At 46.4% G+C, this 21,746-nt stretch overlaps 5 protein-coding genes across 6 annotated transcripts; 3 read left to right on the forward strand and 2 right to left on the reverse strand.

The window, feature by feature from the left end:
* Positions 1-272: 272 nt before the first annotated feature.
* On the reverse strand, positions 273-8,783 carry LOC117901636 (THO complex subunit 2). Its single transcript, XM_034812467.1, is given in 14 exon segments — positions 273-484; positions 547-590; positions 649-823; positions 3,114-3,157; positions 3,228-3,839; positions 3,902-4,610; positions 4,675-5,103; positions 5,105-5,269; positions 5,342-6,079; positions 6,381-7,534; positions 7,593-7,726; positions 7,794-8,041; positions 8,100-8,268; positions 8,458-8,783. Coding segments are annotated over 14 exon segments (4,947 nt in total). The 5' UTR covers positions 8,655-8,783; the 3' UTR covers positions 273-355.
* Positions 8,784-10,800: 2,017 nt separating this feature from the next.
* LOC117901641 lies at positions 10,801-12,592 on the reverse strand. The gene is made up of 2 exons (XM_034812475.1): positions 12,196-12,592; positions 10,801-12,130 (listed from the first exon to the last, which is right to left on the reverse strand). The coding sequence occupies exons 1-2, from the start codon at positions 12,332-12,334 to the stop codon at positions 11,127-11,129; spliced, it is 1,143 nt and encodes a 380-aa protein (XP_034668366.1). The 5' UTR covers positions 12,335-12,592; the 3' UTR covers positions 10,801-11,126.
* A 52-nt stretch (positions 12,593-12,644) lies between these two features.
* LOC117901638 (tubulin-specific chaperone D) lies at positions 12,645-16,582 on the forward strand. Its single transcript, XM_034812468.1, has 5 exons — positions 12,645-13,675; positions 13,732-14,874; positions 14,930-15,355; positions 15,414-15,880; positions 15,937-16,582. The coding sequence occupies exons 1-5, from the start codon at positions 12,727-12,729 to the stop codon at positions 16,540-16,542; spliced, it is 3,591 nt and encodes a 1,196-aa protein (XP_034668359.1). The 5' UTR covers positions 12,645-12,726; the 3' UTR covers positions 16,543-16,582.
* A 167-nt stretch (positions 16,583-16,749) lies between these two features.
* Positions 16,750-19,861, forward strand: LOC117901639 (putative apoptosis-inducing factor 1, mitochondrial). Of its 2 annotated transcripts, none has more exons than XM_034812469.1 (7): positions 16,750-17,108; positions 17,179-17,435; positions 17,540-17,848; positions 17,904-18,030; positions 18,088-18,337; positions 18,399-19,213; positions 19,275-19,861. In XM_034812469.1, the coding sequence occupies exons 1-7, from the start codon at positions 16,997-16,999 to the stop codon at positions 19,697-19,699; spliced, it is 2,295 nt and encodes a 764-aa protein (XP_034668360.1). In that variant the 5' UTR covers positions 16,750-16,996; the 3' UTR covers positions 19,700-19,861. The 2 variants fall into 2 exon arrangements, with proteins under 2 accessions (XP_034668360.1, XP_034668361.1); XM_034812470.1 differs by having other exon boundaries at positions 16,753-17,108; positions 17,179-17,216.
* A 91-nt stretch (positions 19,862-19,952) lies between these two features.
* LOC117901642 lies at positions 19,953-20,806 on the forward strand. The gene has a single exon (XM_034812476.1). It carries the CDS (start codon positions 20,240-20,242, stop codon positions 20,750-20,752), a length of 513 nt encoding a protein of 170 aa, XP_034668367.1. The 5' UTR covers positions 19,953-20,239; the 3' UTR covers positions 20,753-20,806.
* The last annotated feature ends 940 nt before the right edge of the window (positions 20,807-21,746 follow it).

The raw sequence follows: 21,746 nt of genomic DNA on the forward strand, positions 1-21,746 counted from the left end.
TTAGCACATTTTTTGACACTTATAGAAAAAATGGCCGAGTGCTTCATTGCCTTCGACACTCATTCGAGTACGAGAAAGATATTCCAGAATATTCCGCTCGTCGGAAAGTGCTGATTGGTGCTCTGGACCCTGATTCCCAGAATTGGTTAAATAAAAACTTCCCTTTTGATTTTGTTTTGTACAGTATATTTGATTTTGTTTTAAAATAGTTACCTAAGAAAATTGTAAATCATTTAAAAATAAGTGTCGCTTTCTACTGCATTACATGTTGATGATTGTTGGCTGAACAGACAATTCAGAATAAGTTTATTGAAGTATAACAAAATGCATCAGACCGATCCGAGAATGGGGTAGATTAGTAGTTGACCCTCGAGGAGCGTGCTGTTTTGATGGAGTACTGCCGATCGTCGCCTCGCGAGCTGCTGCCGCCGCCGCCTCGTTCTCTGTCAAACTTCTCGTGTGAACGCTCTCTCGGCGATTTATCCTGAACAAAAAGAGGAAACATTAGTCAAATTATAGTTTTGGAGATTACTTGAAATAACTCACTCTGTGTCGTTCGCGCTCGCGCAGATCATCTTCGCCATTTTGTGCTAAAACCATTAAGTGAAAATCGATTGTCTTGAATTCTTGATTGTGTATGGCCCTCACCTTCGCGACGTCGCTTGTGATCGGCACTGTTGGACTCCTCGGCACGGTCCCGCTTGCGTCCCAGCTTGCGATCCTTGCGCGCATCTCGTTCCTCATCGGATAGCTTGTCCTTGTTGCGCTCCTTGGTTTTGAGACCACGCGCCTTCTTCACGCTGTCGACGAGCTCCTCAACCTTCTGCAATGGCCATAGGATTAATAAGAATCGGCATCCATAAAGCATCCACGATATATGAGTGTGTGTCTGTGTGTGTGTAACTAATTATGTGTGTGTGTGGCGATAAAAAGTCTCTTGTGAGTGTAGTCGTGTCTTGGTTTGGATTTGTAGTCCCTACGATTGGTATGGTTATATATACATGGGTGTACAAGTATCTTTGTCCGCCGCCCTCATCTCGCGATCATCACTTACCCTTGGCACGGTAGCAACATCGAATGAATTAACAACTAAACTGCAGTCGGATGTACCACCCACAGGTACACAGCTATCGCTACGCACACGGCTAGCAGTGTCAGGACAATAGCAATGCAAGGCCAAATCAGTGTCCACGAGGATGGAGAGGTTCGTGTTCTCCACGAATTTGTTTATACAGCAAATTGGGTGCAGAAGGTTTTTAAAGTGCTTCCCGAAAAATACAGGGTTAATGCCAACAGATGCGCTATGACTCCAGAGTTGACAGAAGATATAAGCCTCTGGTTTCCCGCAGAGAGATGAGGCAGAGGCAGTAGATGAAGTGATCCACGAAGAGAAAGAATCGACAGATGCTACGAAGCTTCAAGCCGATAAAGTTCAGGTGCAGATTGGTGGCCATTGGAGAGTTAAACAAATGGCACCTCCAACGATTGAACTGGGTTTCAGTTTCAGCTTTAGTTTATGGTGGGTAAAATGCGACATCCTCCCCACTTTTTGATTGCAGACAAATTGTAGAGAGCAGTTGTTCCATTCTGTGCACGACGAATCCAGATATTATAGCTCGATCGAACAGCCAATTTTCCACCTTGCTGCTTCCAGCTTACTGCTTCCAGTTTCCTGGTGTGTATCCGCTCGGCATGGATTTCTCTTCCAGACTCCTGTTGATGTTCGAATTGGCGCCGATAAGGATGGAGATATACTTTAGCATTGTCTTCTCTTGGCTTGAAATCCAGTTGTTCCTTGAGGTTTATCAGATGACCACTGAAGAACCAATCCATTTGATTTATTATCCATTTTATAGGATAAATTAAACTTAGTTCTCCTTCGACTTCTCATCCTTATTGAAGTGTAGACTGGAAGCGCATGTTAAGAGCTTTGCGTTGTTTCTTCGTGCAGATAAAATCACATTCTTTGACGATAATTTCTCCGAGGTTCCTCCTTATTGTGTAGCCTTGTCCGTCTCTGCTCGATTTCCATTTAACGTCTGAGGATGAGATCCAATTCTCAGCTTGATTCCAGTTCATCGTCTTGGCTGAGGTCCATTTGGTATCGCAGTTCACGATGTTTGCATCGAATTCCATGCAGTATGTGTAGAATATATTCTTGTGGAATGATTGAGTTTGGAATTTCTCCAATTAAAGTTGTTAAATTTTGAGGTTCAGATTATTGTGTAGATGTGGTTTAGGCTTTCGCAAACAGTGACATCGGTGGTTGTGTTGTAGCGCATTTTGTAGTTTTCTCCAGTAGTTTTCCAGCTATGATATCCGTTTTTCCCTATTCGTGAATATTTTAAGAGATGATGCGGCGCTTCATGCAGTTTCCCTGGATGCCATAATGTGCTTGGTTTTGTTGCCGGCAGCTTGTAGACGATGGATGGATGATTCACTTGAAGACTTCTTCTCTTTCTCTTTTCTTGGTTTAGTTTGCGTTTCGTTGGTTTCGTTCGTTGTTTGCGATTTTCGTTTCTGATGATTTTGTTTTTGATTTTTGATGATTTTATGGTTTTTTTTTTTTTTTTTTGATTTTTTGTGTTTGTAGAAAAAGTTTCCTCTCCCGCATGGTTTCCGTTGCAGTTCCTTAAATAGTGTCATCTTTTGGGGTCCCAGGTCTCGCGCTTTAGAAACTTCCATTGGTCCATTGTCTTTACAGATATTTACAGTCTTAAGTCTTAAACTACTAAAGCTATTTAACAATACAATAAATTGAGCTATGCAAAATACTAAAATTTCATTCAATGAAATTCTCTCACGATAAATACTCCATTTTTTCTAGGATAGTTGTTGTTTTGGGTTTGGGGCGGGCCTTTTCTTTTTGTATGTTCGATTGAAGTTTTGAAGATCATTTTGTGTTCCTCAACTGCCGCGAGATTGGGAAGATGTTCGAGAGAGAGAGTTGATGGTTTTTTTTGGTTGGTTGATGGATGGCCTCCCCCCAAAAAAATCTCTCTCGCAAGCGCGCAATCTGCTCCAGATTTTGATCGTCATCGTTGATTTTTGTTGTATTTTTTGTTGTTGTTGTTGTCTTATCGTACTTATGTCTGCAACCATATGGTACTAACCTTTGAACTGCTCGACGATGATTCCATTTTACGACGCTTTGAATCTGCATGGGAAACACAATGAGGAACATTAGGAACAAATTTTGGATTTGGCTCGCTCCCTCCCACACTTACCTTTTTCGTATTCAATGGCATCCAGGCTGCGTCTGTGTTGCATGGATCCATTGCTCTCATTGGAAACAGAGCTCAAATCGCGATCTCGATGGCGTCCCTCGTACTCGTCAAACTGTCGATGCTCATTGGTGCTGGCCACCAGATCCACCGTCTCCAGGCCCTCGTGTCGATGGCGCTCTTCGCGTCGCGATGTCTTCTCACGCTTCTGATTGCGCTGTGCGGCAGCCGCCTCCAGTTCTTCCTGACGCTGTGCGCGCTCGCGGGCACGCTGATTCAGCTCTGCTTCGGTACGCTCCTTGTTGCGACTGTTGTTCTCCCGGGAACTGCGATGGCTGCTGGTGAGGCTGCTGTGCCGCTGCTCGTGCTCGCGTTCTCGTTCCGCCTCACGACTGCGACGCTCGCTTTGGCTGCTGCCATTGCTGGCAGACTGGAACTGCTGCTGCTCCTGCTGCTGTAGCAGCTCCTCCTTGTTGCTGCGGGAATGCGACTCTCTGGGTGCTGGCAGATCTCGTTGTTTGCTCTCACGCTCGCTTATAGACAGCGCAGAGTTGGCGGCGGAAGAAGACGGCGCTCTGGCATCGGTGGGTTTCGTGTCGTTGCGCGTGTTACCAGCTGTAAAGCAATAATTAACAATTATTTTTTCGCACTTTAGACACTTCCAACTAAATTCTTACATGACTTGCCATCACGTTCTTTGCTGGAGTTTGCATTTGGTTCGTTGTAGAAGGACGCAGCACCGCCGCCTGCCTTGATGGTCGTGGGCGAGGTAGGATTCTGAGACGCCACCTTATCCGAGCCCAGAACTTTGATGCTGGGACCACTGCCAGTGCCCGGGGCTTCGGGTTCCTGTGACTCTTTAGTGGGCGGACGCTCTGGCAACTGATGGAAGTCGCTCTCCTTGAACATGGTCGGTGTCTTCAGCTTCAGTTTGCCAATGTAACTGGAGGCAATGACATACAGATCGGGGCGTTTCGTCTTCTCCTCCTCGCGCACCTTGTCCACCTTGCGTTCGATAATCTGCGCGAGTTTGGCCAGCACGGGATAGTGGGGCAGTATGCGCATGAGTATGATCAAGGCATTGCGTATCTGCATAAAGTCCTTCGAGTCTAGACAAAAGACAATGGCCTTGGTGATCTTATAGTGCCACTTGTGGCACACATGTCGATAGTTCTCATAGCCCACATGATCGTTGGCCTCGGAGAATTGATTGCTGACACGAAATTTGGTTACAAAGCCGGGGTAATTGGCGCACTCCTTGTTGAAGACGGCCTGATCGGCATGCCAGCGCATCACAGTCTCCAGCATGGCGCACAGAAAGCGGCCGTAACGTGTGGCCTCACCCTCCGTGCAAGAGGTCACCGAGTAGGTAATGTCACAGAAGATCTAATAAGCAAAACAAAAGGGAAATTAAAGTTTTATCCTGCTTCTGGTTAAGCCCAAAACTTACCCGATCGTAGCACAGCAGCGTGGAAAAATTCGCCGTCTTTAGGTTGTGGATTGTGTGGACAAACTTGGCGCAATAGAGAGCATCCAGGGCAGTGAAAGTGCAGCGCGGAAACAGGCACAGCTGCAGAAATTGCGTTATGGTATCGTTTTTGGCGGACTTGGCCGAACGCAGCAGGAACCAGCTATCCCTTTGCTCCTGCAGACGCTGCTGTATCTTGTCCACATGCTCGTGCTGTTTCTTGCGCTCATCGTTGAGCTTCTCCATCAGCGCAATGTAACGCTCTTGCTCCTTTTTGTTCTTTGACTGATTGGAGTCCTTGCCGTCGGCTGCTTGTTGCGCCAACTGCTTGAGTTTGCCAATCTCACGCTGATAGCTGTCGTTGGGCACATGCAGATCGTACATGCTGAGGCTCCAGAAGGTCACCAAAAAACTGCGGACTTATGTCCTCCCAGACTTTGGCACTATGCAACGGGCGCACAGACTCCACAATGGGATTCATGATGAGCGAGGTCGCCTCCAGATATTTTTGCAGCTTTTGTGTGGTGGTCAGCTTTTTGGCATTGGGATCAGATTTGCGCAATTGATCGTACTTTTGCTAGGGGGTAAACCAAAGGAGAAAAGGTTCATACCTTTTATACACCTTAAATGAGGCTCTTTCTGCACTTACATTTATCTGATGCGTGAACATGGGACGCGCTAGGAAGAATGCGACATCCGTGTTGATGTGATACTCCCGCAGCATGGTTATAATCGATGGCAATCGCTCCACATACTCATCCACCGAATAGGTGGAGCCCAGAAAGGTGCCAAATTGCACCAAGGTATCCTGGCATTGATCATAGAGATTCCCCACCAGCTTCAGATGACTATGCGCCGCCGTTTCGCGAAAGATCACACAATGCTTCTGCTGTGCCATCAGCAGACAAATGGCCACGGCCAGATCATTGTTGGCCAGCGCCTCCTTCAAACGATTCGATGACTTTTTCGTGTTTCTCACTTGACTAAAGTAACCGGCCTCGCCGCGCAGCTGTTCGCCGCCGCACAAGGCCTGCAGCTGCTCATTGGTCATCTCTTCGCATGTCTCCACGCCTGCCATCTTGTGCACTATCTCGCGTAGTATCAGCAGATCCAAGCTCTTCTGATGCTTCAATTGATTGGCCACATACTGCAGCAGGCCGCTCAGCTCAATGCTGTATTTCTTGTAGATGGTGCCACAAAACGAGGCCAGACTTTGCAGCCACAAGGAGAGCGAAGTGCCATCGTCTTTGAAGCGGCCACGACCCGTCAGCGTCAACGATTCAATGATGCAATAGCCCAGGCAATCAAAGGACAGGGATGTCAGGAACTTTAACATGTCACAGACGGGCGCAATGAGATTGTCGTACATTTGGATTTGCAGGAGAATCTAATGAAGGGATAAATAAAGAAGGGTTTAAAATATATTAATTTTAAAGATAAAAGCTGAAGCAAAGTTGTGACACCAAGAAAACTGTTCTGTGGTGCGTCTGTCTCAAGTATACAAAAACAGTATGCATGTCTTGTGCATGACTGATCATTATATCTGATTCTGCGTGACAATTTCGGTGAAAATATGCCTCGTTATGGCCAAGACATGGAATGTTGCTATGTATTTTGTTATTGTGTTAAAGAACAGACTCAGCTCTTGTTATTTTTCTTAATATTTGACAGACTCTTCCTATACTTACATAATCAAACAGCAGTCCGGGAGCACAGTGACAGTACTTGCCCACCAGTCGACCCAATTGCTTGACATTTTCCTTGCTCACGCGCTTCATCAGTGCCTTGATGTCGCGCATGGCCAAGCCACTGCGACGTATCAGATTAGGATGCAGCTGATAGCTATCGTTCTTCCAGCGGGCATACAAGCTGTAGCGATAATGATAGGGGAAGTACTTGAGCACAGCCCAAATCTCCTCGGACATGGAGCAATTGTTGTCCAAATACAACAGCGATGGCAGTATGCAGGCGTCCATGCAGGACATTATGTCGTAGTAGTGTTTTTCCGCATCTGAATTGGGCGGCGGTCCATTCATGCTGTCCACACCCATCTCCACAATCAATTTGCTCATAATTCGTATCAGTTTGTACATCAGCACCGTGTCACAGTGCATGGCTGGGCCCAAGACATTGGCCATGGGCCACGTATACTTCCGCAGATCCACAAAATCGCGGGCCTGCATCTTGGCCACCAGCTTGGCATCATCGTACAAGCGACTGCGACTCTGTTTGCGTCCGGCTGGCGCCTTGAAGCATTTCTTGTAGTAGACATGCTCCACCGAAAAGTGAATCAGTTCCACGATGGCGCGGGCAATGGGCTCCTGAATGACCACCGATTGTTCTGGCAGTTTTTGTATGATTCTGTGGGCATTCTCCCAGTCGCCGACCTTGAGCAGAGCCTCGCAGAGGCCAAACTTTTGGTTCATATTATACTTTTCCGAATTGAACAGCTTGACGGCTGGCGGCGGTGGTGGTGGCTCCTTATCGTCTTCCTTTTTGTTGGTGGAGATCAGATTCAGTTTGCGCACCATTTCGCGAGCATCAGCCAGTTCGTTCTCCCAGTTGGCTTTGATCGAACCATCATTGGGGGTCAGCCAAGCGTACACATCATTCAGTTCAATGACCTCGTGCTTCAGCAGCAGAGCGGTCACATGGTACAGAGATCGAGGTGTGCGCGAGTCCTTGTAATAGCAGAACTTGTAGCCCAGCACTTCACAAATAATGGCACCCGTAGGCGTATAGCTGCGCAGCAGTGGTATAAACAGATGCAAACGCTCCGGGTTTGTCTCAAACGATTCGGTTATGATGTCCAGCACGCGATTGGGATCCAGATTAAAGCAACCTTTGGAGTGGTTAAAGATTAAAGCATAATTTACATATAAGAATCGATTTCAGCCTACCTATCAGCGACTTCATTATGTCCATAATGCTCTCGGGTGTGACTGTATCCTCAAAGTCCTGATTCAGCTCAGTTATAAGCTTGGCAAATCCTTCGCTTTCCTCGCGGAATAGATTAAAGCGCCGCTGCTTGTAGCTGTGACAAAAAGAGACATAAAACTAAGTTTCTTCTTCCAGAAATCCCCTCTCTGCTGATTACTTACTACAACTTGGTCTTGACCTTGATGAACTTGGAGTAGAAACTTTTATTCTTCACAATTCCCACCTCCTGCAGCGTGTCAATCTCCAGGCGCTCTTTGAGCAAACTCTCTGGCACCACCTTGTCCATTTCCTTGACGAGCTGCACAAATCCATGACGCTCCTCGTGCAGGCCTTCTGTCATAAGGGACGTCTCGCTGTCCAAAATATTAACCACATCCACAATGAGACTAGGGAAATCCTTATGTATGGCCTGGAAAAGGATTTAAAATGTAATTGATAATCCTTATGGGTCCATGGCTTCAGCTTACCACAACTTCTGTGAGCAAATGCAGGACAAGATCCTTCTTGTGGGTGAAGCGTATTGCCTGCCAGAGCAGCTCGTATATGGCATTCGAGACGCCCTGCTTGAAGACGCCATTCCGATCGTACACGGGACTGTCGGCACTTTCCTGCAGCTGTTGTTTGAGGTATTTCAAACTAAAACGAAATGTTTAATATGCAGGCTACAGTAAAACGGGGAAGACACCACTACATCAACATCATCATCAACCGTCATCGGCAGCCGAACCAACAGCATTAAAACCGCGCGCGTGGATTATGTGTGGTGCCCTGCACGGATGTAACTATCTGTCGTGGAAGAGGAGTTTGTTGGCATTAAACACGTACAATTCACTTCTGCCGGCCTTGTCGAAATGTTTAAATATTTCTGTATTCAGGACATTGCCTGCGCCAGACCCTCCATTTGTGTCGGACGCCGTCGTTGGTGCAGCCGCTGTCGCCGCTACCTCCATTGCCGTCGTCACACTGCTGCCATCGTTCTCCGTCACGCTGTGACTCTTCGACAATTTCTTGAGGCGCCGCATAAAAACTGTTTTATGTTACACGCAGTCAATATGCTGCTCGGGGCTTTTTACACAATTATTTCGTTGTACTTTTGATATTTTTTCTAAATTTTTCACACTTTTCATTTGCTTTTCAGTGTGACCGCTTTCTTATCGATCAATAATGCCGACTGACACTCAGAAATATACCGTAAATACACACTAGTCGAAAACGGGCTATCGGTGATTGCTGGCAAACTTTTTCTGTTTGGATTGGAACGTTCCGGAATGAAACAGAACAGCAATAATCATTCCAGATTTTAAGGTCGCTTCGCACGTCCGCTTTCCAAGCAAACTCCCTAATATCCAGTGTTTCCTATTTTCATATATATTTAAAATCATAGGAATTTTTATTAAAGCATATTACAGCAGGTGACTGAATAAAAAAACCAAATCCAAAATATTGTAAACTAAAACATTGTGAGTCTCCAATACCCTGTACTCAGTCAGCTGATTGGTGAGACCTGCTATTTTGATGGTATATTGCCGTAGGGCAAGCTAATACACCATTTATTTAATTTAATTCGTATTTCAAAGTGGTTTGTTTCCATACCACTTATTCCGCTGTATATGTCTCTCTATCTTTTTCCTCACCAACGCCAAATGCACGAGAAAAAGAGAGCGACCGAGAGCGGGCTGTTATAATGATCCCATTCTGTAATCAAATTCTTTATTATTCTGCATTTTCAGCATTTTGGTATGCCCAAAATTGTTAATAACGCATATTTTCATTGATGAACAGCCGCTGGACATGAATATACACATATACATATGTACATATATATATACACATGTACATATGTACATATGTATATAGTTACATTCATTTACACCAATATAATATACCCCAACACGCCTTAAGTACCGTGTATGTATATCAAATGCAAATTTCGAATATTTCGTAATCGACATTTAAGAAAAGCGTGCAAACCCACGATATAGAGAACGAACGTGGCGCAAAAGAAGTTTGCCATTTTTGCAGTCGTCAGCAGAGCGCATTTGTATGTATACATATGTATGTATGTATGTTTGCATCTCGCTCACTCTTACTGGTCTTAAGGCAGCAAGTTTCGTTTAAAATTACATGTTCCTTTTATAAAGTCAATGGAATACCCGGTACTCGAAGAGTTGGGGATAGATTAGTTTTGTGTTCGAATGAACAGATAAATGTTAAGTTGATACGCTGAAATATTATACATATGTACATACATACATATGTCACACGCGACACTATATCTGTCCCCTTTTTCGTAGCGGTTCTGCGTTATCTTTTTTTCTGTATTGTTGATTAAACCCATTGGTCGATATAAAGAAGATAAATATTATAAAATAACCAGATTGGTCTGTTAGGTGTAAAATAATCAAATTAATCTCACTTCAGTTCAGTTTTGTACACCGAATTCTTCTAGAGTACAGAGAAATATCACATTATCGTAAATTCCATTCCTATCTGTTTCTCTCTTCCAGTGTGTCTTCGTAGCACGACATGTTTGGTGATTTTTCGTAAAGTTGTTGTTGCTTTTCTTGGTGGCTCTCTTTTTTATTGATATTGGCTATTGTTTGTCTATTTTCATATTCTCATAAATAGATAATAATAAAGATAATCATTTTGGTGTTTTATTTTATGAAATGTGCGTTTTTTTATTTTATTGGTTTGTTTTTGTGCAGCGTGGCAATAGCGGGTGACTTTTCATGCACACAAATGCCACATCTTTCTCTTGGTCTATAATTTTCTCTCCACCGCTGGTTCTCTTGACGTCAAACTAGCGCTCACAAAGTACACGCTCCATTCCCTACCCTGACTAAGCCTGTTTATCACGTTTTTCTTAAGTACTTAACTTACATACATAAGTAAGTAAGTATGCTCATACATATATCTATGTACATGTACATGTTGATGCTTTTAACGGGTAACAGAATGTCGAGACGCATGGGTCATTTCAACCATTTATTTTTACACAAAGAAAACTTTCATATTATATGAAATCCCCATTGTTCGATTGATTAGAATGCAAGTCCTCCTTGGCTATTGTTATAACTAATCAAATGATTTTATTACTTATCTTTTTAGATCAACTTTGTCAGAATTAAATAAACTCATTGTCTTTCCCTGTAGGATGGATAGATAGTAATGGGGAAAACACAATTGCTTTTATTTGGATAGCATTATCTGTGCAACCTTTGCGTTTATTTTTGGACAAAAACATATTCAATAAGGGCATAATAATTACAAGAATGTATGTATGTGTGTGTGTGTGTACAGTTGAGCTTTGTTGTGGGTCTTCCATGAATCAATGTAGAAATGTTCAGCTCTTATGGTTACAATTATGAATGTACAAATAATTTAATTAATTTTGGACTAAGCGCATTTTTTTCTATGCTCTATGTAAAGATAGTTTCTCTCACGTAAACGTGAGTGTAATAACAACTACAAATTCCCAATTCTAGCAAACCTTAGCGCAACGGTTCATTTTCTATTTTGACATCGCACTCGACCAACGAGCTGTCCACAAATCCGTTCAAGTAGCAGTTAGGTTTATAATATTCATCTCGATCCGAATGCCCATTCTGTTGCTGTTGCTGCTGGCGTAGCCGCAGCTGTGCGGCCGGCGCTGGTGTTAGCTTTGGCATCGTTGCGGGCGAATATTGCGGCCGGACCGCCGCATCGTTGCGCACAGGCATCGTCTCCTCCTTTTTCAGTTCCACCAAAATTCGACTGATTTCCATGCGAAATTTGAGATTGCCCATGTCCGAGAGGGACTTCATGTGCGGCATAAGGCTGACCAGAAAATTGTAGTCGGCATCGTCTTTGAACGTCGCCATTGACTGCTGACTGCTGGCTGCTGGCGGTGGTGTTTCTATCACGTTTGATGTCTGGCTGTGCTTGCTACTATTGTTATTGTTGTTGTGGCAGTAGCCATTGGATACAGGGCTCTCATACGAGGACGAGGACCTTCGCCGGCAAATGCGTTTCGTGGGCGGCGGCTTGGGCAGCATTGAATTATTCGCTGGCAGATGCACTGGCGACAGCAGTCGCGGCGACAGTTCCACATCGGATCGGGACATGTCCAGGCGTTTCATCAGCGACATTTCGGAGCCCGAGTCCTGCGGCTTTATCAGCGACATGTCGGAGCCCGAGTCCTGCTGCTCGAGCGAGTCTCGCTTGAATATGTCGCCCATAATTTCAAAGTCCACCGAATCATCATTGTCCAGATCGATGATAAAGTCATCCATATGCGCCTGATCGTAGTCATTGGAGCACTCGGCCGTATCGAAATCGAATTCGTAGTCCTCTGGCTCAAAGCGAACAATGCCAGAGGGATCGAAAATGCTACGCATGAATTCCAGAGGCTGAAAGTACGTCCAGTTGGACATTTGCATGCGTCCACGCTGTATCTTTCGGATCTCGGCGCGGTAGCTGTCTCTCAGTCCCTTGAAACGCTTCTTGCATGTCGTAACTAGAATGCGAGAGGCACGGGCATGAGTATTAATAGAAACGCAGCGTAAACGCAGCCACACTTACCGTCCAGCTGCAATTTTGCAGACACCTCTAGCCACTGGGACGCCCATTTCTCCTTGCGGCAGGCCAGGCGTATGCTCGAGTCCCACAGTGCACGCCGCGGCCGCACCTCCGCAATCAGGCGGAGAACGTCCTTTTTCATGAGAATATGCAGCTTGGCGTGGCTCGCAAACTTTTATGGCACACAAACAAACAATTCGTGGCGTGTAAACAATTTCGCTGATGTCCAGCCAGCGAAAAACTTACAGCAACAGAACAACAAATGCGCGCAAGCGTATGTTTGTACAGCACTTTCGAACAACTCTCAAACATTAATTTAATGTAATTTAATATTATTTTCAATTAAAAATCGTGCTATTCGTGTTATTTTAGCGAGAAGTTTCTGCTTTTTTTTGCCTCACATCGCGCGTCACTTTGGTCACACTAACCGAACAGCTGTTGGATGTGTCAGAAAACGAAACACTGAAGAAAGAAAGAGAAACAACAATTTTATACAGCCGGCTGTGTGATTAAACATTTAAATAAAATCTACCGATGATGTCCAACCAGGGATTGGAGTCCAAGGATGACGAGCTGCCGGCAAATACCCTGGAACTGTTCACAGAACTGGACCAGGTGCTGCAAATGATTGAAAATATCAAATCAATCGATGACGCCGCATTCGAAAGAGAATTTCAAAACTACGCCCAGGTGCTGTCCCGCTACCAAGAGCAGCCGCACTTGCTGGATCCGCATTTGGAGCTGCTGCTGGGTCGCCTGCTGGCCAAGATTAGAGTGGAGGATTCGCCAGTGGGTGAGCGTGATGCAGCCTTCAAGTATTTGTACATCATCTGCAAGGTGCGCACATACAAAGTTCTGGTCAAATTTATGCCGCACGAACTGAGCGACCTAGAGTTTGTGTTGGATCTGTTGGGCCAGCAGGATCCCAATGCACATGAGAAATGGGAGACACGCTACATACTGCTCCTGTGGATGTCCATTGTGGTGTTGAATCCTTTTCACATGTCCCGTCTGGACGCATACGAAACGTCGCCCAGTGTCCCAGCCGTCAACTGTGTGCTGACCAACAATGTGCAGTCGAACAAATCCACCAAAATGGAGCGCATCTTCGAGCTCTGCAAGCTGTACGTCAGCACCAACGACACCTGCAGCAGCATGGCCGCCTATCTGGCTGCCAAATTTTTTGTTCGCATTGACATCAAGGATTTGTATTTGGAGCGTTTCCTCGACTGGATCATTGGCCAGCATCAGGCGGACACGGTGAATGTTAAGTTCGGGCAACTGGCTGCTGTGGCGGCCATTCTGAAGCATGGCAAGCGCGAGGATTTGCTGCCCTATGCGGACAAGCTGCTGCATTGGATCACCTCCTGCCAGTACAAGGATGGCAATGATTTTCTCAAGTACAAGTTCTATGTGAAAATTGTCCAGCGTTTGGGTTTGGTGCACCTAAAGCCGCGCATTGCCAGCTGGCGTTACAAGCGAGGTGAGTGGAGGAAGTTTCATAAAAGAAATTCTTGACTGAAAAACTTCTCCTTTCAGGCACCCGCTCACTGGCCACAAATCTCAATCAGCATCCGGGCGCAACTGGCGCTCAGTCTGCAGCTGCTGTTGATGGCGCTGATGGGGATGCTGGCGAGGAGATTATTGTGCCCGATTCCATTGAGGAGGTGATTGAGGAGCTGCTGCAGGCCCTGCGCAGCGGCGGCAATGACATTCGCTGGAGTGCCGCCAAGGGTCTGGGCAGGGTGACCAATCGTCTGCCCAAAGAGCTGGCCGATGAGGTAATTGGCTCTGTGATTGACATACTCAATCCTTTGGAGCCGCACGAGGCCTGGCATGGCGGCTGTTTGGCTTTGGCAGAGCTGGCCAAGCGCGGGCTGCTGCTGCCGCATCGCCTCGAGGAGCTGGTGCCGCTGCTCATGCAGGCCTTGTTCTATGATGAGATGAAGGGCTACATGTCCGTGGGCCAGCATATACGCGATGCCGCCTGCTACATGTGCTGGGCCTTTGCCCGTGCCTACAATCCCGACGATGTCAAGCCGTTTGTGCAGAAGATCTCCTCGGGTCTGCTCACGGTGGCGGTGTTTGATCGCGAAGTGAACTGCCGGCGAGCAGCGTCGGCTGCCTTTCAGGAGAGCGTTGGCCGCTTGGGCAACTTTCCCTTTGGCATTGAGATCTCCGTCACCACGGACTTTTTCTCCGTGGGCATACGACAGAATTCCTATCTGAATATCAGCGATTTCATCGCGCAATATGAGGTTTATCGCGAGCCTTTGATCAGTCATTTGGTGCAGCACAAAGTGGGCCACTGGGACACGACAATACGCGAGCTAACAGCCAAGGCGCTGCACAAACTTACGCTCTGGGAGCCGGAGTACATGGCCGCTGTGGTGCTGCCTCAGCTGCTGGCCAAAACCGACACCATTGACATCAACAGTCGGCACGGCTGTGTCCTGGCCATGGGGGAGATCACTTTAGCGCTGCGCAAGCTGGAAATGTCCAGCGATCCGGCTGTTGTGTATCTCTCCAATCAGCGCATTGTGGAGCTAAATGAGCTGCTGAGGAACTTCCAAATGAAGAACTTTTACCGCGGCATGAGCGGAGAGCTGCTGAAGTCCAGCACAGCCGATTTCATACGCAACTGCAGTCTGGCCAAGCTGCAGGTGACGCCCGATTGTTTGCGTAAGTTGAGTACAAATCTTTCAAGCGAATTCTGTGTAAATTCTGTTCCTTTCAGTGTCCTGGCAATCGGTCATAGACTTGTGTTTGATCACCAAAAACCCAGCCATACGTGAGTCTGGAGTGGAGGCGTTCGCCGAGCTCTGCCGCGCCTACTACTGTGTGGACAATCGCAGCGATCAGAACGAGGCCATCATTAGATCGTATCTCAGGGGTGCCGAGAACGATCTGGATGAGCACATACGCATGGGCTACATAGCCGCCTTGGGTGTGCTGCCCTCGTTTATGCTGCGGCCACATCTGTCTGCTGTGCTGGAGAGTCTCGTGAAGCATTCGCTGACACCGCTGCAGGCGGTACTGGCTGGGGATATGGTGCACCAGGAGCATGAGAATATCCAAACCTATCGCTGGAGCGAGGCGCGCATGGAGAGCATTAAAGCTTTGACCAAGGTGGTGCAAGCTGTGGGCTATGAGGGATCCATTGGTAAGAGTCTAATGTCCGCTTTATAATCTTTAGTTTATAATCCCCTCTGCTCCCCTAGACACCTTTTCGGAGCCCGCAAACTTCAACAAAGTAATCGTCTGTCTGCTGCGTGCTTTGGAGGAGTACACGCTGGACAATCGCGGCGATATTGGCGCCTGGGTGCGTGAGGCAGCTATGCAATCGCTCTACCAGATAGTCACTCAATGTCCACCGTCCATGCTCTCGCCCGAGCATGTCCATCAGATTGTTGTGGGATTCATGCAGCAGGCGGTGGAGAAAATCGATCGTACGCGCGGCCTAGCCGGACGTCTTTGCTGCAAGTTGATCCACGCTGAGCCACGCATACCGCACATACGCGAGCATGAGAAACTCCTGGAGATATTCCCCGCGGATGTGAGCTCCGTGCTCTGGCTGTTCGCCGACCACACATTCCCCTTGTTCTGCCAGCTGCTGGGCCTGCCAGATTACTCCAAACGCGTGCTGTTGGGTCTAACTGCCAGCATTGGCCAATTGACGGAGTCTCTGGTGAGTTTGGGCACTGCATCCTGGCTGGTTCACCCACTAATTTCTTCCCTTTTCAGATCAAATATGCTTCCACAGCTTTATTCCAATTTTTACGTTCCAATCCGACAATGGTGCCGCGTCTGTGCACGGAGATTGTGGAGGTCTTTCAGGAGAATCTACTGAACGAGCGGGTCACCTATCCCATGTTGAGTTTCCTGGACATACTCATTGGCTCGGGCACCACGGACATGGTGTTGCATGATGAGTCCAATTCGTTTGTCGAGGACATCTATCGCCTGCTCAATCTGGAGGTCAAAGGCTACAAGAAATTGTACAAGACAGCGACCAGTATCAGTGCCTTTTGTCAGCTCATTCAAGTGCCGCGACTCAGCAAGCGGGTGCTCTCCAAACTGTCAGTATTCCTGGGACTGCAGCATGTCCATGTCCGCAAAACGGCGGCCACAAAGCTCTACGAGGCATTGGCACTGCATGGCGATGTCACCGATATACCCGAGGATAATATGGATGAGATCCTGACACTGCTCTCGGAGACAGACTGGACCATGCCCCTGGTGGAGGTGCGTCCGTTGCGGAATCAACTCTGCCAATTGATGGGCATCAAGCCACCACTCAGTGGTGTAGCAGCAGCAGCTGTAGCCGCCTCTGCAGCAGCAGATAAATGAATTTCAGCACAAGTTTAACTTATTTATTTAACCCTGTGTATTAAATACTCTTACTAATATACAGAACTAAACCTAAACAAGTGCAACAAAGCAGTTTCTGGGACCTGTATAAATGTAGTGTGCTGGTATGTTGGTATTTAGTGTGGTACATTTCATCATTTGTTTGGTATATTGCGGTATACTTCTACGTATCAGTCACACTAAAACACACAAAAACCAAATTTAATGATGATTTGATTTAATAAAACATAGCAAACATTGCATCAAACGCATATCAATTAAAGTAACGCTATTTTCACACAGGGCATATTTGCCATTGAATTCGTTTTGTAGTCTGCCACTACAGTTTATTAGTTTCACATAGTTACACAATTTTTGATCCCACTGTGAAATCTGCGGTGTGGCCTCAACTATTTTGGTGGAAAAGTTGTGGGGCCTCTGTGTAATATTGAAGATGAATCTTTGGACTGCCCGAATGGTCATGCACAGCTTTAGCCGGCAGGCTCATATACTGGCCAAACACAGAATCAGAGTGCAGCCATCGCAACATGCCGCGCCGGTATTTGGTGAGTGTGTTGTGAGGTTATGTCCCGCAGGCCGTGTCCCGGAATTTTTATGTTTTTCTTCGTTTTGCAGATCTTCAACGCTCGTGTCATGGAAAATTATATGATATGGTAAAAACGCGCTCGCTTCTGGCACGCACTAAATCTAAGGCCCAGAAATACCCGAACCAAAATGTTTGTGTGCATAGATACATAGAGGAGGAGGAGGCGGAATACGACACCGATGTTAAAGGGTCTCCTCCTTCTCAGTCACCGCCTCCGCCTCATTTGCAAGACAAATTTCAAGAGTACAAAAGCCAAGCGGCTGACCCAAAGTCACAGTTCACAGGGGTACCAATCTGTCTTCTGTCATTCCATCACACACCCACAATCCAATCCATTCGCTTTACCTCTGAGTTGCTCATTTCTCAGCACGCTGTCTCCTCTTCTTCCAGGGCTATGCGAAGCACATGTCCACCGCCAAAGATGTGCTCAAATCCTCTGAGTATGACAGACACAGCGCCACTGGCCCATTGATGGACTGCAACAAACATCAACAAAGGAACAGGGATCCCTGTGAACAGTTTAAGAAAATGCGTTTAGAAAATGAACAGGGAAAATATCCGCCGGGTGGAGCAGGCGCAGCAGGTGGTCCAGGTGGTGGCGGTGGCGCTGGCGGCGGCAAGGATTGCGAAGAGGCAAACAAATCGCTGAAATTCAAATGCCTAATGGGTGCCCTGGCTGCGCTAGTAGCTGGAGGATTGGTATGTCGTAAACACATCATGAAATAATCCATTTACTAATTGCTTTCCCTTGCAGATTGCCTGGTTTCTGACGAGCACCAAAAAAGACGAAAAGTCAGGAGGGGCAGCCGGAGGTGGCGCTGGCGTCATCGAAAATACACCAGAGGGCAGAAAACGCGCACAGTTGGCGGGACTTTTAACAAGTGAGATTGGGAAACTATTGAATTGGATCTAGTGTATTATTTTCCCTCGTTTTGCAGGTCCCGACAGCTCCGAGAAGCTGCCCAAGCATGTGCCTTACTTGATCATTGGCGGTGGCACGGCCGCCTTCTCTGCCTTCCGCTCCATCAAGTCGAACGATGCCAAGGCCAAGGTTCTGATTATAAGCAATGAAAACCGCAAGCCCTATATGCGTCCACCACTCTCCAAGGAGCTGTGGTACACGCCCAATGCCAACGAAGATCCCATCAAGGATTATCGCTTCAAACAGTGGACTGGCTCCGAGCGAAGGTGCGCATTTCAGTCTTTAAACTTGTCTCTACATTTCAAGCCACTTGTTGCATCCTTTTAGCTTGTTCTTTGAACCGGATGAGTTTTTCGTTGATCCCGAGAAGCTTGAGGATAGTGTAAACGGTGGTATAGCCGTCGCCCAAGGATTCTCAGTGAAGAAAGTGGATGCCCAGAGTCGCACTGTGACATTGAACGACGGCTATAAGATCACTTACAATGAGTGCCTCATTGCCACGGGCTGTGCACCCAAGAACCTACCCATGTTCCGTGATGCAGCGCCCAATGTGCGCGAGAAGGTGATGGTCTATCGCACACCCGATGACTTTGATCGCCTGCGACGCTATGCCACCGAGAAGCGTACAATTACGATTGTGGGCAATGGTTTCATTGGCAGCGAACTGGCCTGCTCACTGGCCCACTACTCAAAGGAGAATGGCGGTGGCAAAGTCTATCAAATCTTCCAGGAGGGCGGCAACATGTCCAAGGTGCTACCCAACTATCTGAGTCGCTGGACCATGGCCAAGATGAAGAATCAGGGTGTTTGTGTCATACCCAATGCCAGCATCAAGTCGGCCACCCGAGACGAGGAGTCGCTCAAATTGGAACTCAACAATGGCATGACACTGCTCTCCGACATTGTGGTGATTTGTGTGGGCTGTTCCCCAAACACGAATCTGGCATCGCCCAGCAAACTGGAGGTGGATCGCAGTCTGGGCGGCTTTGTGGTCAATGCAGAGCTGGAGGCGCGCAGGAATTTGTATGTGGCTGGCGATGCCTCATGCTTTTACGATCCTTTGCTGGGCCGACGACGTGTGGAGCATCATGATCATTCGGTGGTTTCGGGCAAGCTGGCTGGCGAGAATATGACGGGAGCAAGTAAGTTCCATCGTTCAGTGTTGCGTAGAAAAGATTTCCAGTGTGCATTTCCCTTCCACAGAGAAACCCTATGTGCATCAGAGCATGTTCTGGTCAGATTTGGGTCCCGAAATTGGCTACGAGGGTATTGGCTTGGCGGACTCTTCACTGCCCACTGTGGGCATCTTTGCACTGCCCTCTGCTACCGAGGGACGCTCGAGCACAGACAACTTGACCGAAAATCGAGACGCAGACGATGGCAGCAAGCATACAATAATTGTTGATGAGAAGTCCCAAACCGATGCGGTGACCTGTGATGATGATGCCAACGAGGAGCAGCCCAACTATGGCCGTGGCGTGATCTTCTATTTGAAGAACGAGAAGATCGTGGGCGTTCTCTTGTGGAACCTGTTTAATCGCGTAGGCTTAGCTAGGACAATAATTAATCAAAATAAGAAGTACGATGACCTCAATGAGGTTGCCAAGTTATTTGAGATTCACTCTTAGTAGTGGACATCCCAACCATCAACTGCCCCCCAACACTCCACAAAAGAAAACTATGTGTACATATGCGAACAGAAATTGTAGTTCTAGTTTTTCGTTGTTTTTTTTTTGGAGCCCACCCTTTAGTCAATCACTCCCACAATATATGCCCAGAATTGATAGATACATAAAGCGAAGGTATGTAAAGTGATGTGACGAGGACATGTGTTGAATTTTCGTGTGTGTTTTCCCCTAATAAATTATCCTTTAAAATGTTACATACCTGTTTATGGCCAAAAGGGTAATAAGAACTGGCGCAGCTGCTACAGAAGAGCAGAGGATTTGTACCTAAAGCTTGGGCCTCTGCTTATTAGGGGTCTCGTTCGCTGGATTAGCCAATTTATAGCTAAATCTCGAGGTATCCCTAATAAGCAAAGGTCTCGCGGATTTACCCAATTGGTAGGTAGACGATTGATTCTCTGTGCAACAGGTAAATCCTTTTTGTCCTATAAAAACCTGGCGATAAATGCAAATGGACATCAGTTCCTTGCCAACAGTCCAACTATGAAGTACCACAGCGTAATGAACAAACGGAAGAGCAGCAAGACACCCTCGCCAGCCAGGAGGGAATCATCAGCCATCATCTCTGAGGCGAAAACCAACCAGCATTTCGATGGACCCATGTCTTATGGGGCCTTGGAAATGGAGGCAGCCGCCGCACTGCTCTTGCTTCGCTATCAGTATGACAGACAGTCGATGCCATTGAACTCCACAGCGGTGACACGTTCACCCACACCGCCGCATCTACTCGCGGACAAGCGCACGCCCAAGGATCAGACAGTGCGCACTCCGGACTCTGTGCAACCGCTGAAGAAGCGTTCGATACCCACGCATCTGCTGAGACGCTCCCTGACGCCAGCCAAATCGAATACCAGTGGAGGATCATCATCGATTGTGAAGGCCAAGTCGCGTTTGACGCCTGTGCCACGCCGCATCGACAATGACTGCAACAAGGTGCTGCTCAAGTCCTGTCGCAATATGATACGAGAGTTTCTGGACAATCAAGAACTTATCTAAGGTGAAGGTAGATGCATCGATGATCCATAGGATCTCCAGTGTATATCATTTTTTTCATTTATTTATTGCATATAAATTTGTTTCCGTTTTTCTTGAATATTTTTTGTATACACATAAACTATGTATGTATATGTATTGATCGAAAGATATAATCGGTAAAGGTTTTTGTTTTTGTTTTGTTTTGTTTTTTGCAAATGGAAGAACAGGTATTGTGGCGACACTAGAGTGCTAATTATTAGCTATTGGCGGTGTTTAAACTTAATGCGTAAGCGAAAAAAACAAATACAAAATATATATATATACGTGTATGTGTATGTACGAAAAATTAGATGTACTATATAAGATCTATGCAATAATTAATAATAATTACAGGCACTAAAAGCTAAGTTGGATGAGCGTGCGTGTGGTGTGGATCTTCATTCCATTCCATTCTCCATTTTCATTTCATTCATTTATGTTTCTCATGTTTTTTTAATATAATTAATAAAGTGTGCTTCAAAATGTACAAGAATTTCTATTGATTTTTAAGGGGGTTTTGTATGGGGTGCAATTGTTTTACAAACTAAAATTGTTAATGCTTAAATGAACACTTTTGCTTTTTTTGCTGCAACTCCACAGATCTTCCTTAGGGGTGGGGGGGCGCAGCCGCTTACAAAACTAACATACAAATTATATAATAATAATAATAATCCTAGGCATAATGTTTTTAATTGAAAACTAAATGTGTTTATATATTATATGCTCATAATCATTGCTATAAAAATGGAAGCCAATGTTTTTTATCTTCATGTTCTTGTATCTAAGGGCTAAGGGGGGTTTCTCCAATTGAAATTGAATTTTGAAAGCTCTCTGGTTGCAGCTGACGAGAGGCGACAGCAGTTGGCCACAGTGTGGAGGAAACTGTTTCAGTTTCCACTTCATGGTGTTCCCATATCTGTTTTGTTCTTCTGTGGCCGTTACTCTTCCGCTGTGCTCGCCTCTTCGACAGCTAATG

The sequence above is a fragment of the Drosophila subobscura genome, chromosome U, assembly GCF_008121235.1.
Source record: "Drosophila subobscura isolate 14011-0131.10 chromosome U, UCBerk_Dsub_1.0, whole genome shotgun sequence".
In the NCBI taxonomy this organism is placed as follows: Eukaryota; Metazoa; Arthropoda; class Insecta; order Diptera; family Drosophilidae; genus Drosophila; species Drosophila subobscura.

Coding starts and splice junctions, on each gene's coding strand:
- LOC117901642 (XM_034812476.1), top strand. CDS start 20,240: ATGAAGTACCACAGCGTAATGAACAAACGGAAGAGCAGCAAGACACCC.
- LOC117901641 (XM_034812475.1), bottom strand. CDS start 12,334: ATGAAAAAGGACGTTCTCCGCCTGATTGCGGAGGTGCGGCCGCGGCGT. Junction 12,131..12,195: donor TGCAAAATTGCAGCTGGACG/GTAAGTGTGGCT, acceptor CTCGCATTCTAG/TTACGACATGCAAGAAGCGT.
- LOC117901639 (XM_034812469.1), top strand. CDS start 16,997: ATGAATCTTTGGACTGCCCGAATGGTCATGCACAGCTTTAGCCGGCAG. Junction 17,849..17,903: donor CGCTAGTAGCTGGAGGATTG/GTATGTCGTAAA, acceptor TTTCCCTTGCAG/ATTGCCTGGTTTCTGACGAG. Junction 18,031..18,087: donor GTTGGCGGGACTTTTAACAA/GTGAGATTGGGA, acceptor CTCGTTTTGCAG/GTCCCGACAGCTCCGAGAAG.
- LOC117901638 (XM_034812468.1), top strand. CDS start 12,727: ATGATGTCCAACCAGGGATTGGAGTCCAAGGATGACGAGCTGCCGGCA. Junction 13,676..13,731: donor CAGCTGGCGTTACAAGCGAG/GTGAGTGGAGGA, acceptor TTCTCCTTTCAG/GCACCCGCTCACTGGCCACA. Junction 14,875..14,929: donor GGTGACGCCCGATTGTTTGC/GTAAGTTGAGTA, acceptor TGTTCCTTTCAG/TGTCCTGGCAATCGGTCATA.